This window comes from Chiloscyllium plagiosum, unplaced genomic scaffold, assembly GCF_037043375.1.
Source record: "Chiloscyllium plagiosum isolate Xiang-an unplaced genomic scaffold, Cpla_swu_hap1 HiC_scaffold_13, whole genome shotgun sequence".
In the NCBI taxonomy this organism is placed as follows: domain Eukaryota; kingdom Metazoa; phylum Chordata; class Chondrichthyes; order Orectolobiformes; family Hemiscylliidae; genus Chiloscyllium; species Chiloscyllium plagiosum.
The window spans coordinates 67,965,765-67,981,426 of record NW_028270151.1 but is presented as its reverse complement, the minus strand read 5'-3'; the positions used below and the strand labels follow the sequence as shown (position 1 = coordinate 67,981,426).

Sequence of the window (15,662 nt, the reverse complement as noted above, 5' to 3'; positions counted from 1 at the left end):
AAGACCCACATATACTTACACATGTAGCTCTCCACAGCGATTAAATTCACTCTCCATTCTAATTGTACTAACAAATTGACAGCTAATGGAATGTGGTGGAATGTTTGCTGATAGACAGGATAAGTAGCTGTTAAGCATTTATTAAGTTGTCTCTGTGGGCTGCTGTACAAAAGTGACAAAAATAATACGGATGAATGATATATACAAATGGACAATAAAAAATCTTGACAATTCAATGGTCATCAGTAGTGTGTACTGTACTTTTTGAATCACTGGTATCATCTTTGTTTCTTCTTGCTAATAAAATACAATGTCTGTACTAAAATGATGGATTCACTCATTCAAATTCTGGATAGTTGATACTGTCGAAGATTTTCACTCGTTTGCTTCTTATAAAATTGGCAGTATGTATAATTAACTACAGAAAATGTCATTCCATCGGAATCAGGCAGCTTTATAATCAGTGCGTTTTGTTCTGCAAGACCCACCCAGACCCATTTCCCTACATTCACCCCTGACAAATGCACCTAACACTATGGGCAATTTAACATGGCCAATTCACCTAACTTGCACATTTTTGTGATTGTGTGAGGAAACCCGAGCACCCGGAGGAACCCACGCAGACATGGGGAGAATGTGCCAACTCCACACAGACAGTTGCCTGAGCGGGAATTGAACCCGGGTCCCTGGCGCTGTGAGGCAGCAGTGCTAACTACTGAGCCTATCTAAGGAGGCCGTATTAAGTTGAAGATACTATAAAAAATTTAAGCTTTTGTTGAAATGGAAGATCCACAACACCTTTCTTGTTCACAGTAAAGTGACAATGCTTGGAGGAGTCCCGGCTTGTATAAGTATTTACAGGACACAGTTTAAAAGTTAGTGCTTCACAGAAGCAAGTTGCAAAATTCTTGCTGAATTACGCGAAATACAAACAAGAATATTAATGCTGCGGTCGGTTTTCCGTACTGCTCCCCGTAGGCAGACCTCGGGCTGCTGCGTTAAAGTGGTATTCAGCTGTTCGTTTCAACCTTTTGATATCATGTAACATGATGAAGCCGTAAGGTCATAGGGCCGGGGGGCGGGGATCTGCATTCAGAAAAGTGAAGCAAGACCGGGATATGGAAAAACCAGTGGGAATCACACGCCAGAACCTCACTTTACAGAATACTGACTGACCTGCAGCGTATTTCCTACATTCTCCATTGGTTTCCCAGCAACTGAGATTCGCTATGCACATGGCTGAAGACTCCCAGGAAGAATGACCACAGAAACTCTTGACAATTTCTAGGCCACTAAGACATTAAAATCGTGCCGATTGGATTCATTTAATAAAAACGAGTTAAACTTAATTTAAAATATTGAATCCAGATTATCATGTCACAGGATCTCTTGTTTTAATTCCGCCGTGTGCATTATGGTAATATGGTCCACTAATGATTTGGAGATGCCGGTGTTGGACTACGGTAGACAAAGTTAAAAATCACACAGGTTATAGTCCAACAAGTTTATCTGGAAGCACTAGCTTTCAGAACGCTGCTCCTTCATCAGGTGGCGTTGTGTGATTTTTAACATGGTCCACTACCATTTACTTTAAAACTTGTTGTAGCATTTAACAGGACGAAGTCTCTGGGCACGTGTTGAACAGCCCCGATTAGACGGAATTAACAAATTCATCATAAAGGTGACAGCGTTCCGTCTTTAATCGTAGTGTTCAGTCGTGGGTGGGGGAACGAAAGTAACAAGAATGAAGATCAATTCACAGAAAAAAAAGGAGCGAAAAGGCCTACAGTGTAACCCTCCAGCTCCCGGGCGTGGGAAGGAGTTTGAACAATGCTGGGTCATGAGGTATCCTATCACACAGCCCCGCCGTCTAAATGGGATGCGCCTCGCTCGGCACCTCAAGCATTGGAGTGGCACACATGGGAATCTGTTGCGACAGATGGACGAGAGGTGGTTTATTTAAATGCGTTAACTGCAAACAAGCCCCAGATACTTGGACGAAGGAAGGGGGGTGAAGGGGTGGGTGAGGTTGGAGTTGAGTTCAGAAGAGCCGAGAAGATCTTTTTTTCTTACAGCTTAGATTAGATTAGATTACAGTGTAGAAACAGGCCCTTCGGCCCAACAAGTCCACACCCACCCGCCGAAGCGAAACCCACCCATACCCCTACATTTACCCCTTACCTAACACTACGGGCAATTTAGCATGGCCAATTCACCTGACCCTGCACATCTTTTTGGACTGTGGGAGGAAACCGGAGCACCCGGAGGAAACCCACGCAGACACGGGGAGAACGTGCAAACTCCACACAGTCAGTCGCCTGAGGCGGGAATTGAACCCGGGTCTCTCGCGTTGTGAGGCAGCAGTGCTAACCACTGTGCCACCGTGCCGCCCACCGTGCCGCCCAGCTGTATCACAAACGTCAGATTGCATGAACAACAAAAATAACGTTTGTTGGAGGGGCAGCCTTTCAGAAGGAGAACCAGATTATTGGGAAGGCAAGGCAGGAAGCTATTTAATCTGGCTGTCTGGAAGTCTCCATCTCTATCACCGCGAGACGGTGGATACTCGGAGATGTAAGACTAACAGATTGTTACTATTAGTTAGGTAAATGGAGCCTGGGAAGCAGATCATCCAAGGTGGAGAGAGGGGGCGAGGAATAGCAGGCGACATGGGTTGAGTTTGTCAGAGGTTGAAGAAACAAGTCAATTTTACAATGTGGCATCCTTACTATATTCAGACAAATGGAGGTGGTGGTTCAATATTCTGGAACATGTGACATAGGGGTAAATATTAGTGATCTCTCGTGAATTAAATAGAATACAAAACATCCAGAAAATGTAAAAAAAAATTGATCGGATTGAGTAAATATGAAAGTGCAGTTGTTGAAAGCTACTGAAGTGATGCAAGTGTGTAACGGTTGCCATGGTGATTAAACTGGTGTCACGCCATCTGGAAGGATTCACCTTCTGGTCCACATCCACTCGCTGCATAGCACTGTCTCCCCAGTTAATCTGGATGGCTGTTAGGAAATATTGTGAAAGGACCTTATTGTTCAGAAGAATTTCCCACGTTCGTTCATGCGCCTGGCAGTCGCGTGTCTTAAGGCAAGCACGGCCGCTGCGAAGGGTTTCAGAGGGAGAAAAAGAGCGAGAAAACTCTGCAGTGAATGAGTGGACATCTGCCTCAGTATCTGGTTCACAGCCCGAACTCCTTCACAAAACACTCCCAACCATTTCAGGGTGTGATGGACATTTTTAGGAGCTGTGCTTTTAAAATAACACATGCTCACAGGCGGGAGTGATTTACCCACTGATGTTAATCTTCAGAGTTCACCTTCTGTTCTAAGGAACTGCACCTGTTAAATGAAACCAAGATGAAATTTTGCGTTCAATATTTGAATACAGTTTGTTGTTTTAGAGTTCGACATCAGGTCATTGGTTGGCATATGTAATGAGAAGACAAAAGGTTTAAAGATATTAGTCATTTAGTTGACCGGTTCAGTTCATACAATCTTTTAAAAAAAACATGACATGTGGGTAACGTTGACTAGGCCAGCATTTATTCCCTATCCCTGCTTGCCCAGAAGGTAGTTAAGAATCAGCCACATTGCTGTGTGTGTTCTTTCTTAAAATCGTGTTTTCAGATCATCACAAGGAGAGTACAGCATCCCAAACATCTATCGTTTAGAATTTCTGCAGATAATATTGTGCTTTGGCAGAACTGCTATTTCACACTTACTAAAATATAACAGACGATTGGATGGATAGGCATTGGGCAGGAGCTGTGTTTGAAATGAATGAATATTTTGGATGCATTCACACAACGAACTGGGCTTTCTCACATAAATCAAAATGCATAACTAAAAGGAAAATGCCAAATCAATCCAATGTGCTTTTCTTTCTATAGGTCCATCGCCCATTCAATCCAAGAGGCACCTGAAAAGAAACGTTCCAGTCCTCAACAATCTTGACAAGAAAATTCAACCAACCAAAATCAAAGTGAGGACATGGGTATTTTGTGCGTGAAAGCATTCTTTAATTGGGAGTTACATGGCGTCTTGTTTTACATTTCACCCCTGCCTAGTCTAACCAGTTCGTTGTCAGAATTGCAGGGCCCGGGAATGAAAAATGCACAGATGGAAAGAGCGCGGCCCCATGATATAGTCCAGGAAGCAGTCTCCCAAAAGAAGCAGCGTGAAGTGCAGCATAGCCGAGCCTGCCCGTTAACCAGATAAATATCATCAAAACTCTACATCCTCCAGCTCATAGAAAGACAAAGAGCTGGATGGAATCTGAAAAAGAGGAAGTTCCCACCAAAGTGTTGCCGATTCTAAAGAAACGGAATGGCAGAAAATATTTAGCATCCCTATAATTAATAGCATTGACAGCGCAGCTAATGTGGTGTGTGGGTTCATCCCAATTGTCCTTCAGGAAGTCACATGTGAAGATTAGCAGTCAGCTTGACCTCGTTTGCAGGGAATTCTAAATACAGGACTTTTTTTTTGAACCGATAACTACATTGGAGTCGGGCACATTGTAGTAACCTAGTAAACCTAGTAAAGCAAAACTTTCAAGTTTGTCAGCTATCTAAAAGCGGAATTTGGTCAACAACATATCAGCAGTTCAGCAATGGTAGCGTCTTACTTTCTCGATGGGTCTGACACAGCATTGTTGAAATGAAGGCCTGATACAGTAATGTTGAAAAAATGCATAAAGAATACAAGTTCTCTGTAGTGAGCAGAGAGAGCACTGACAATGCACCCAGGAAAATGATACAAGCCGAAACAAGAACTCAAACGAACAGCTGTGAATGGAAAGGAGAGGATACATTTCATGTTTCAGCCGTTACAAAATTGACACCATTCATTCCAGTGAAAGGGGACGGAGTTCTCAGGTGTAACAGGAGTAACACCGTCTAGTTTCTCACTACGAATCAAATCCATGGGAATGTAGGGAGAGGTGATTTGAAGAGTCATGCGAACTGCTCGGAGTGCTGAAGGAAAGATAAGATTGGGCTGGAAGAGATTGCTGGCCTTCGCCATCTGTCGCTCTTTGGGCGGGCAGGCTGGCCATTGAATGTGAGCAGTGAGCTGTCACTGCTGATTGATGGACACTCGCCTCTGGCCGCGACCCCAAGTGTGGGAAAGTGGCTGAGCGCAGGAACTCACGCATTCACATGCTAATTCATGGATATAAATAGGAGTTGAGCAGAGAGCGAGAAGGCATCATAGCTTCAGCCAGCCTGAAACTAGCTAGCAGCGTGTAGCAAATCTTTCTTCCAGACTGCAGATCGGTGGGAAAATGACGGCCACAACATATAGCAACAATGTGGAAAAACTCTCCAACGCCAAGGAGGAACGGAAGGTAAGAAAAGTGCGTTGCCAACCAAGTTACTTTTGGAAAGTGGCGTTTATTGAGACTCCGATTCCGGCATTTTTTTTTATACTTATCTCGTTTAACTATATCCTGCAGTTAAGAAAACCTCTCATTGAAAGAAAAAGACGAGAACGGATCAACAACTGCCTGGATCAACTGAAAGAAACAGTCGTTGGCGCCTTTCGTTTGGATGTAAGTGTAGTGTTTGCTCTCTGCTCTCGCTGCTTTTCTGCGCAGACTGTCCCTGTTTATTCCAAATGTTGGGACCCACAAGATAACGCACGTGTGTTAATTTTCTTACAGCAATCCAAACTAGAAAAGGCAGACATCCTCGAGATGACAGTAAAACACCTTCAGAATGTTCAAAACAGCAGGATGATGGGTGAGTCTGACTGCACTGTTTGATGGTTTCGTTGACATTCGGGTTAAAGTGTAACAACATTATGGAGTGTTTATGAAACTGGGCAGAAAGTGTTGCACGTATGTTATATGTAATGGTACAGTATAATAAAGAAAACGTGGGCGACGGTAAAATGATTTCAAATGATAACTTATAAAATTGTCTTACATACATTCATTTTTTTAAACTTAGGTTGTTTGTACATATACAAAACTGCATTTGGGAATTTAAAAGCAAGCAGTTGGTGAATCTTTTACTTATCACTGTTCCCGGTTTTGTTTCAGCCGATACAAATATTGGACTTGAAGCTCAGCAGAGATACAGTGCCGGCTACATCCAGTGTATGCACGAAGTTCATAACCTGCTGTTAACTTGCGACTGGATGGACAAAACCGTTGGGGCGCGTTTGTTGAACCACCTACTCAAGTCACTGCCTCGATCCAGCGAAGATTCGCGCCAGGCCAGACTGAAGAATCCTCCAGTGAACCTGCAAGCTGCTCAGACTCCGCTCTCCCCGGTGAGCCGCGGGCACATGCCTTCAATCAACGCCGCTTCCTCCGGAGCCCTGGATTCATTTCCCCGTTCCTCGCCCGATCAGATCTGCAATCCCGGGTTTAAAACGTGCGGGAAAAGCGTGGAACAATTCCCAAGTCCTACAGCAAACCTTCAGCAGCCCGCCAGCTCTGCTACCCAACAGCTCCAAGAAGACTTGGCCTTAATGCACCATCCGTCTGTAGCATGTGCTGATGTGTGGAGACCCTGGTGAAGGGACTGACGACTTCTCTAATTACTAGACTCTCCTTATGTATCTCATAGATATGCTTTTCGAAACACTTCCGGGCAAATCTTGTCCTTTATGTGTGCAAAAATCAGGGTACTTCACGCTGAAGGGTGCTTATCCGTAGCCTGTATTGTAGAAGGCATTTACAATGTTGTATTCAATGAAATACATCTAATTTATTGGATAGAGTTGCTTGCGGGCTTTTTACCCCCCCCCCCCCCCCCACTATGTTTTGTTATATTGCAATTAACGACTTAATAATAAACTTTGAAAATCGGTTTGTGTCTCATTCTGTAATAGGCAATGTAAGTGCTCACTCTGTCCTGGTCATCGGTTACGTCGCTGAGCGCATTAACCTTTTCACTGCCTTTAAAGCATTCAACCTTTTCAAACTTGTTTCATGATGAGAGTAATATGAACATCACTATCACAAGACCTTACGCAAGAGTTTTACAAAAGAAATCTACTGCTTCTTTCGCATTGTCATTGCAGCTAAACCTTTCTCTTTATAAAATATATTTGTAGTTCGGACGCACCGAACTTGAAGTGAATCTTCTGCAGGAACACTGCACACTGCACCGCAAGAACTCCATGCTGAATGGTTCTGAATAAGTTACAAAACGTGATCTATATTTATCACATAATCATTTATTTTCAAAGTGGCTGAGGTCACAAACATTTCAGGACATTTCGCCTTTTAAATCTGCCCCAATATTTCCTAAATAGATATTCGTTATTTTGAAACAAGTTTATACCCAACCAAACAACGACTTCAAAGACACCATGCGCAAGCCCAGAACTGCAGGGGATGGTGATACTTTAGTCAGCCTGTGTTAAGAAGTTTAACGAGGAGTCATTTTAAACAACAAGTGTCGAATTCCGTTCATAAAACGGAGGAGGCGTGAGAGAATTGAATTCAAGCAGTGAACCGTTCAGTGAACACTGCAAAGGATAACTATTGCGCTGCTCGTAAACAAACATCACACAAGTGCTACACTTCCGAAGTTTCTCCGATCGTCATGTTAATGGTTTGTTTCGCTGTGATCTTTGGAGAGTGAAAGCTGTCGCTTTTTTAACAGTCGAGCCTGGCCGACTGGGCTATGACCTGGAAATTTGGGAAGGAATGTTCCCACGGTCGTAAAGCGGCGAACAATCCAGGCACAAAACATTGCATTTAAGATTGCAAGTCCCATTTTGCCTACCATTTCAGTGACCCTCGTTTGTGATTCAGGCCCTAGAGAAAGACCAACTAATCAGTTACTAAAACAAAGCCCCGTGCATTTTACATAATGTTCAGTGCCCATCTGCCCCGTGCCAAGTACCTCAATGGTGGCCAATGACTGAAACCATTTGGCACTGCGCAATAGGCTCGGCACAATGCTTTTTAATAATTATAAACACATCGAAGTGCAAAGAGCACTAGAGACAATGAGCTTCATGTGGGAACCATAGTTCAGTGACAGTGGGGGAAACAACTGCAGACACGACTCCGTGATGTTTAATAATTCAAATTTTATAGGGTGAGAAACGTATTGAACATAGTCTTTTTAGATGCATGCTCTTCTCTGAAACCATTTAAAGGCCAAGCCGTTTGTTTGTTTTAATGTGAAGTTTAAAATCCATGAGGTGCTATGTGTACTTTTTTAAAGTTCTGGGGTTTCCACATTAAAGTATCTTGAAAACAAATGTCTCAGTGATTGTTGTTTTCACGAGGGGTCCAACAGATAAAGTACATATACATACAATACTATTTACTTAAATTTAAATGAACAAGGGAACTATACAGAGACATTTGGAAATCTAGTTATAAAGATGGGATCTAGTATCTGGGTATATATTACTGTTAAATCGGTTCTGTAACAGCAGAATGTAGTAGATGCTGGTAGTCTTAAAACAGAAAATCGTGGAAAATTCTGTCACAGACCAGAACTGGTAAAGTTTACGCTCTCGATGCTGATGAACTGAGTTTTTCCCAGAACAGAACCGTACCGAGTATCACGACAGGCACATTGAGAATTAGCAAAAAAAATGCTTCCCCTCATCCTCGTCGTCAAAACCAAAATGAGTTTTGTGTATTGATTATTTAGATAGTAATAGAGATGTACCGCACTGAAATAGACCCTTCAGTCCAACTCGTCCTTGCCGACCATATATCCTAACCGAATCTCGTCCCATTTGCCAGAACTTGGCCCAAATACCTCTAAACCTTTCCTATTCATATACCCATCCAGATGCCTTTTAAATGTTGTAATTGTACCAGCCTTCACTTTCTTTGGCAGTTCATTCCATATATGCAACACCCTCTGCGTGAGAAAGTTGTCCCTTAGGTCCCTTTTAAATCTTTGTCCTCTCATTTTAAGCCCATACCTTCTCGTTTTGGACTCCCCTACCCTTGGTTATTCACCTTATCCATGCCCCTCATGATTTTATAAACCTCTAAAAGGTCATCCCTCAGCCTCCGACGCTCCAGGGAAATCAGCCCCAGCCTATCAGCTTCTCCGTATAGCTCGCACCCTCCAACCGCGGCAACATCTTTGTAAATCTTTTTTGAACCCTTTCCAATTTCACAACAGTTTTCCTATAACAGGGAGACCAGAATTGAACGTAGAATTCCAAAAGTGGTCGAATCAATGTCCTATACAATCGCAAAATGAGTCCCAACTCCTGTACTCAATGTACTGACCATTAAAAGCAAGCATACCAAACTCCTATGAGACATCGACATCTATGGCTCCCCATACCGGACAGGTTAAAAAAATCACACACCAGTTTACAGTCCAACACGCTTATTTGGAGACACTAGCTTTCGAAGCGCTTCGAAAAGTAATGCATCCAAATAAAGCTGTTGGACTATAACCTGGTGTTGTGATTTTTAACTTTGTATACCCAACTCCAACAGGCACCTCCAAATCATGACGTAATTGAAAAATGCAATGAGGTATTAAATGAAGTATTAAAACAATGAGGTATTAAAAATATGAACAGAAAGTAACACGTTCAGTTCTTTTGTCAATTCTGCATTCAATCTCCAGCAAACCCATTGTTAAGAAGAACAAAAAAGACAATAATTACATTTACATGGAAGTAATGGATTTTAAAATGCAGTAAATGTGGAGCAAAGTATAATTGAACGCAACAATTTTACTATTGTATTCTGGTGTAATATTCGCGTACAAACCATCGTCGCGTTTAATGCTTATGAACACTTTCTCTCGCCATTCAGGCTGCTTCTTTAAAATGAGAATACCGAACTCGGTGCATGGCTTTTTCTTTATTCAAGAAGCGAGTGTCATAATCAGGTTAAATGTATTCGACACCATTGATCTGGCCAATGTTTTACTGTGAATGACAAACGATTGCGACTCAAATCTCCATTAAGACCGATGTATAACACGTTTATTTCGAAAAGTAGACCGAAAAGATCCATGTTCTATAGCGCTGATACATACACCATTATAGAGCATGGTGTGAATTGGAAGGCTTCGCGTGTATTGTGATGATAATACTCTGCCGATTCGGAATTTGGATTCACTGTAAAATGTATAGGAATCAGCTCTTTTCACTAAATTTAGCAGTCTCGTTGGGCAGTATATTTTGTAGAGGAATAACATTTTTGGTCGTCCTAAAACGTAATTGAATTGTAAATAGCATCACGGACTTCTTTCTTTTCAATTAACCCGAGATACTTCAACTTTCTTCAAGAGATATAATGTTCCGTGATATGAACAGAACGAGAACAAAGTCCGCACAGGCGGGTGAAATCTCCTGGAACTTTTTGACCCTGATTCCAGACAGGACGCGTGGTGAGTGATAGAGAGAAAGAGACGGGTTGGGGTGATGGTGGACGGCCGGGGGGGGGGGGGGGGTGTAGACGGAGAAGAACAAGTGGCCTTGGCCTTGCCCCGCCCTTCCCGGTTCTGGGAGACTGGCTCACATTCACACAATATAGAAGGCTGGAGAGGAAAGTTCCCAAATGGGGAAACACTGGTCTCTCTTCACACTGTTATCGGGCCACTTCTGATAACGTCGAGAACAATTCAATATGCTCGCGAACAGCACTTCCCCGTTTCAGAAATTTAAGGCTGAATTAATCAGTACGTTATTTATGGATATTTTGCTGTCGGAGTGTTCCTGTAATTGTCTATGGGTAACACAATTTTCTGTTCACCCATTAGATTTGCACCCCCGTCCCTGGCAAGGGTCACACTTCCTCGAATAATGTCTCAACGCAATTTAAAAGTTCACAACAGAAGGAATGAACAGGATGCTACATATAAACTGACCAATGTTAACACAGAGAATCATTCCGCTATGATCCCACTGGCATGCTTTTCATGTGCTGGACAGCAGAGAAGAAAATTGTTCAATCTCGCAGCGGCAATTTAGCAGGCATTCCTCGTAATTTATTTGGTGGGAGGCACACAGTTCGCTCTATTATCAGAATTATTTCTCAAGCCAACCATCCTTGAATACTGATGATATATGTTGAAAGCCAGAATCGGGTACGCCTGTTTGGTCTAAACAAAAGATTTCAGCGACAGCTGCAGGATTCGCTGGCCAGGTTGCATAATGACTGCACCCAATTACGTTCATGGCAAGCAGCCAACACAACAGGGGAAAAAAAAACTTTCGAATTGTAACCTTGATGCTCATTGCGGAATTTATTTCATCTCTGCACCAACTTCTCGAATTATCAACTGAAAAGTCCATAAAATTAATTACCACTCGAGGCGTTTTACAGCCTCGGTTCCTATCGAAACCAGGCTTTGTTTTCAGCAGTAAATAACTTGCTATATCCCATAAATAAATAAATCAAGTAAATACGTTAATGTTTTAGTCACATTAATTCACTTGGTATTTGGCGGTGGACTAACATCATTTGTTGAACATTTAAAAGCGCGCACAATGATGTGCCGGCTTCATTTTTTGCTGTTTATTCCCTCCAATATAGAGACCAAACATATTTACATTGCACTCACATGTCATCGATAATACAGTGAGACGCCAAAACGTGCAAAATACACATGAACTCAAAGCGGTAAGACATCACATTCAGCTCAGGATTCAAATATGTTTGAAAGAACTGTAGCCGAAACCATTGCTGGTTCGTTTGGGCCCTCCCCCACCCCGTCCCGCCCCGCCCCGCCCCGCACCGATTCACACCAAATAGCCCCCACTAGAGGATTTAAACTGCAGTGTTAGAGAGACTGAGTGATAAAAGTACAGCATGGGCGAGCGGGCAGCCTCTGAGCCAATGTAAAGTCATTTCTATTGTATTTCAGTAAAACATTCCCATACAAACTGCAAACAGTTCGAGGCTATTTCTAAAGGATGGAAAATACTCATTATCCTTTTCCAGTCTGAAAAATATGCTGAACAATATTATGTGCGTTTATTATTCTAGTAAAACAAAATAGCTGCAAGTTAAAAGGGGTACGATTTACATAATTGATCTGACAAGAGCTTTTAAAATAGGGAACACATGACTTATGCTGATTTTGTACCGAGCAAACCACTTTTGCAGAAACTAGTGCATGGTTGGGTGGGGTGTGTCAGTGTGGGGGCGGAGGGATGGATAGATTTACTTTGAATATAACAAATATGACAGATATACGCTACCAGCAGTGAAAAAGGAAAACAAATGAAGCAAGAGCTAACACCTGTCGCTTGCTCTTTAGGGATCGACTAATGCTCTTACTGGATTCACTCTGGCGGGAGGCTGCAGCTGCTCTCAGCATCATGTTACATTTCACCTACAAACCCAGAATTTTGTCCTAGCGTAGGGCTGAACAATAAAGAATGAAAAGATATTCAATACTAGACGCCCTCCTTGCCTGATTTCAAATACAAAATTAAGCAGGTGGTTAACTTTAAACCTCAGATATCAACATTGTCGGTAATGATATTGCTTCACGTATTTTTAGTCTTATTTTTGTTACCCAGTGCAGTTGTACCTGTTTGTCTGGAGGGCGCTTCCTTACCCTGACACTTCTGCCTAGAAGCGCATAAAAGAATAATAAATGCTTTCGAGACTGCAACACTGGCCATTTTTACCGAGTCGAGCCTATTTTGTTTAATTTTGCGTCGCCTGGTATGGAATTGATAGTCAACGCTGTGAAAACGTGAGGGCGGCGTGGCGTTATGTTTTAAATGGGAAAGAAAAAAAAATGTCCAGTTTTGTTAGGGTGCAGTTGCATAACAAATAACTTTAAAAGTCCCATTTTCTCACGTGGCCAGCCGGAGGCTGACAGCAGGCAGAGTACAGCTCAGAACCTGACACAAAGCCTTGCACTGCCATTGGGTAAGCTAATGACCTCTAGGCGTCCCCGGGACCCGCCGCTCTCCACTCATTCAAATGCAAACGGCAGGGTATAAATAGAGAGATTGCCAACAGCAGGCGAGACTGAATAAAAAGGAGATTGTACGCGTACCAGCTGCTAGCAGAAAAAAAAACGTGCTTGCGGGTGGGAGGATTTCCCCTTTTTCTTTTGTGTCATTAAAAAAAAATTGGGAAGGCTGTTGTTACCCGAAACAACATGGCTCCATCGTGCAAACCCAGCAAACCTGGTTCTCTCAGGGATGAAGGGGACTATTACACGGTGAAAGAAGATCGGAAGGTAAGTCGGTGCAGTTACTGAGCGGGAGGGAAGTGTGTGGTATTAAGTCGCCGGGTCTTGCAATGTGCATGGTTTGCAATAAATACCGTTCTCACCCCGCGCTTTTCCCTTGCCCCTCCCGATTTCAGACTCGCAAGCCACTGATCGAGAAAAAGAGAAGAGCCCGCATTAACGAAAGCTTGCAAGAACTGAGACTGATCCTGGCGGATACGGAAGTGAGTTTTAAGTTGTACTGATGGGGGAGAAACAAAAAAAAAGTCCTTCAGATTTCAGTAAATGATTTCAAAATCTAAAATGTGCTCAATATTCTCCAGCTGCAGTCGAAAATGGAGAATGCGGAGGTCCTGGAGATGACCGTGAAACGTGTGCAAAACATACTTCGCAACAGAAATGTAGGTGAGTACTGCGTGGAATATCCGTCTGTAAGAAGGGGAGTGCACCCTGGACAAACGCTGCTGCTGCACAGCCCCATCCAGGCGAGCATTACATTTCCGTGGTAAAGTTGTGGCGATGGGAAGTGACCTTTTTCTTTTCTCCCTTTTCTTCCTACTTGGCAGAAACAGACAGGTTTAACCAGGAAGCGAACGAGAGGTTTGCAGCTGGCTACATCCAGTGCATGCATGAGGTGCACACTTTCGTCTCAAACTGCCCCGGGATCGACTCTGCAGTGGCCGCCGAGTTACTGAACCACCTTTTGGAGTCTATGCCATTGAGCGAAGACCACTTTCAGGATTTACTGGGCGAGTTAATGGCCGAGACTGGCTCCTCCGGCGTTTGGCCTGGGCCTGATGATGTGTGCCATTTATTGGCGTCCCCCGGAGGTGGCATCCAGAGCAGTCCCTCAGCACTGTCTCCCTCATCCACTGCTTCCAGCGATGACCTGTGCTCCGATCTGGATGAAGGGGACTCGCCTGCTGCCGGACAGAGTCCTTTGCTGCAAGAAAAGGTCGACAACTCTCGGACAGAGAGCACGTCTCCTGTAATGTATTCGAAATCGGTCTGGAGGCCGTGGTAACGGAATGGATCCAAGTCAAATAACAGAGCTACCTAGTTTGAATGGGACATCGGTTCTCCCGTTTTAAAAGCCAGTAGCAAGTCATCACTACCTTCAATGAGCAATACTGAGTGTGTAACAAGTACAGCAATTATGTTTAATAAGGAAATAAATACAATGAAAGAAACTGAACGAAAACTAGCACTGGGAATATCACAAAACAATTGGCCGATATCCTAGATTGAAGGTTAGCTATTTTAGGTACTGTCATGCATTTCTAATGGAATTAGCGCCTCCAGATCAAGAATTCTTAGGAACAGAAAAATGAAAGCGCTTCGATAAAGCACGACGTTTAAATATTTTTTTTTACATTTTTGAAGTGCAAATATGCTCGTGCACACATGAATGAACATGTAAAATACTCTACTTTTAGTGGTAAAACAAAGTTTAATATTCCCTTAAAGGGATTAATTCGGAGCTAGAATTATTGGTAACAGGGTCCACAGTTCCTCCCTTCAGTGAAGGAAGACAGACTGAATTAGATTTGTGCAAGACATAAAGGTTAGATGTAAATGTTCTTATTAATTCTAGGGAAATGCCTTTAGGAAACTTGTATACCTGATCCCTGTGCATTTGAGCCCCGTTACATTGGCAATGTTATGCTAGCACATTAACCTTTTTTTAATTGTACGTATATATGTCTGTCATGTAAGTGGAATTTTGTTATGTTTTGTCGTTTAAATAAACTTTTACCACTTGTTAAAGAATGATTATTTACTAACCTATAAGTACACAACTTTTTATGCCATTAAACGAAGTACAGATGCAATGGCACTTAGCTTGCTATATGATGAACTCTACCAATGCAATTATTTGGATTTGATATTGTACAAAGTTATTATTTAAAAGCAGTCTTGCATTTGTCATGCTATGCTCAAGCCAAGCACCAAATTAGAATGACTTTTAGATACCAGGATGTAAATGTATGCTTGTTTTAGAGCTGAGGTGCAATTAACATAATATACATTTTCCAACTAAGAGTCAAATTTAATGTTATTTGCTAAATACAATACCATGTAAATTAAGGCAGAATTTAATAATGATGCATTACCTAATGGCTCGGTCTGAAGAGCTCACTAACATTTCTCAAGAACTAAACAATGTTTATGTAAGGGATGGAATCCAAATTGTGAAATAATATGACTACTTAAATCATTTAAGTTAGTAAAGTGCAAAAACATTTCATTTAAATTCAATATGATTTAGGTGGCTCTGTGAAACAAATCTAATTGGGTTTATCCAAATGGGAGTGTGTACTGTGTTAGGCTTCACCATGTGTTGGCACTTTCAACTCCCATGCTAAGGCTTCGAATGTACACTGACTTGAATGCCTCTCTTGTCTGTTCCAGTTGCTCATTACCAGATAATTTATCTAACATCCTGCAGAAATTTACTCCAATTAATTGTGGGAAATCTGAAGACATTGTTTTCAGT

The 15,662-nt window shown here is 42.4% G+C and overlaps 2 protein-coding genes across 3 annotated transcripts; both read left to right on the top strand.

The window, feature by feature from the left end:
* The first annotated feature begins 4,511 nt into the window (after positions 1-4,511).
* Positions 4,512-6,835, top strand: her8.2 (hairy-related 8.2). Of its 2 annotated transcripts, none has more exons than XM_043702920.2 (4): positions 4,512-5,373; positions 5,473-5,568; positions 5,680-5,758; positions 6,061-6,835. In XM_043702920.2, exons 1-4 carry the CDS (start codon positions 5,302-5,304, stop codon positions 6,540-6,542), a joined length of 729 nt encoding a protein of 242 aa, XP_043558855.1. In that variant the 5' UTR covers positions 4,512-5,301; the 3' UTR covers positions 6,543-6,835. The 2 variants fall into 2 exon arrangements, with proteins under 2 accessions (XP_043558855.1, XP_043558856.1); XM_043702921.2 differs by having other exon boundaries at positions 4,519-5,364.
* A 6,110-nt stretch (positions 6,836-12,945) lies between these two features.
* Positions 12,946-14,926, top strand: LOC122555831 (transcription cofactor HES-6). The gene is made up of 4 exons (XM_043702009.2): positions 12,946-13,174; positions 13,303-13,389; positions 13,489-13,570; positions 13,732-14,926. Exons 1-4 carry the CDS (start codon positions 13,094-13,096, stop codon positions 14,187-14,189), a joined length of 708 nt encoding a protein of 235 aa, XP_043557944.1. The 5' UTR covers positions 12,946-13,093; the 3' UTR covers positions 14,190-14,926.
* Positions 14,927-15,662: the final 736 nt, after the last annotated feature.

Coding starts and splice junctions, on each gene's coding strand:
- LOC122555831 (XM_043702009.2), top strand. CDS start 13,094: ATGGCTCCATCGTGCAAACCCAGCAAACCTGGTTCTCTCAGGGATGAA. Junction 13,175..13,302: donor CGGTGAAAGAAGATCGGAAG/GTAAGTCGGTGC, acceptor TCCCGATTTCAG/ACTCGCAAGCCACTGATCGA. Junction 13,571..13,731: donor ACTTCGCAACAGAAATGTAG/GTGAGTACTGCG, acceptor CCTACTTGGCAG/AAACAGACAGGTTTAACCAG.
- her8.2 (XM_043702920.2), top strand. CDS start 5,302: ATGACGGCCACAACATATAGCAACAATGTGGAAAAACTCTCCAACGCC. Junction 5,569..5,679: donor TTGGCGCCTTTCGTTTGGAT/GTAAGTGTAGTG, acceptor ATTTTCTTACAG/CAATCCAAACTAGAAAAGGC. Junction 5,759..6,060: donor TCAAAACAGCAGGATGATGG/GTGAGTCTGACT, acceptor GTTTTGTTTCAG/CCGATACAAATATTGGACTT.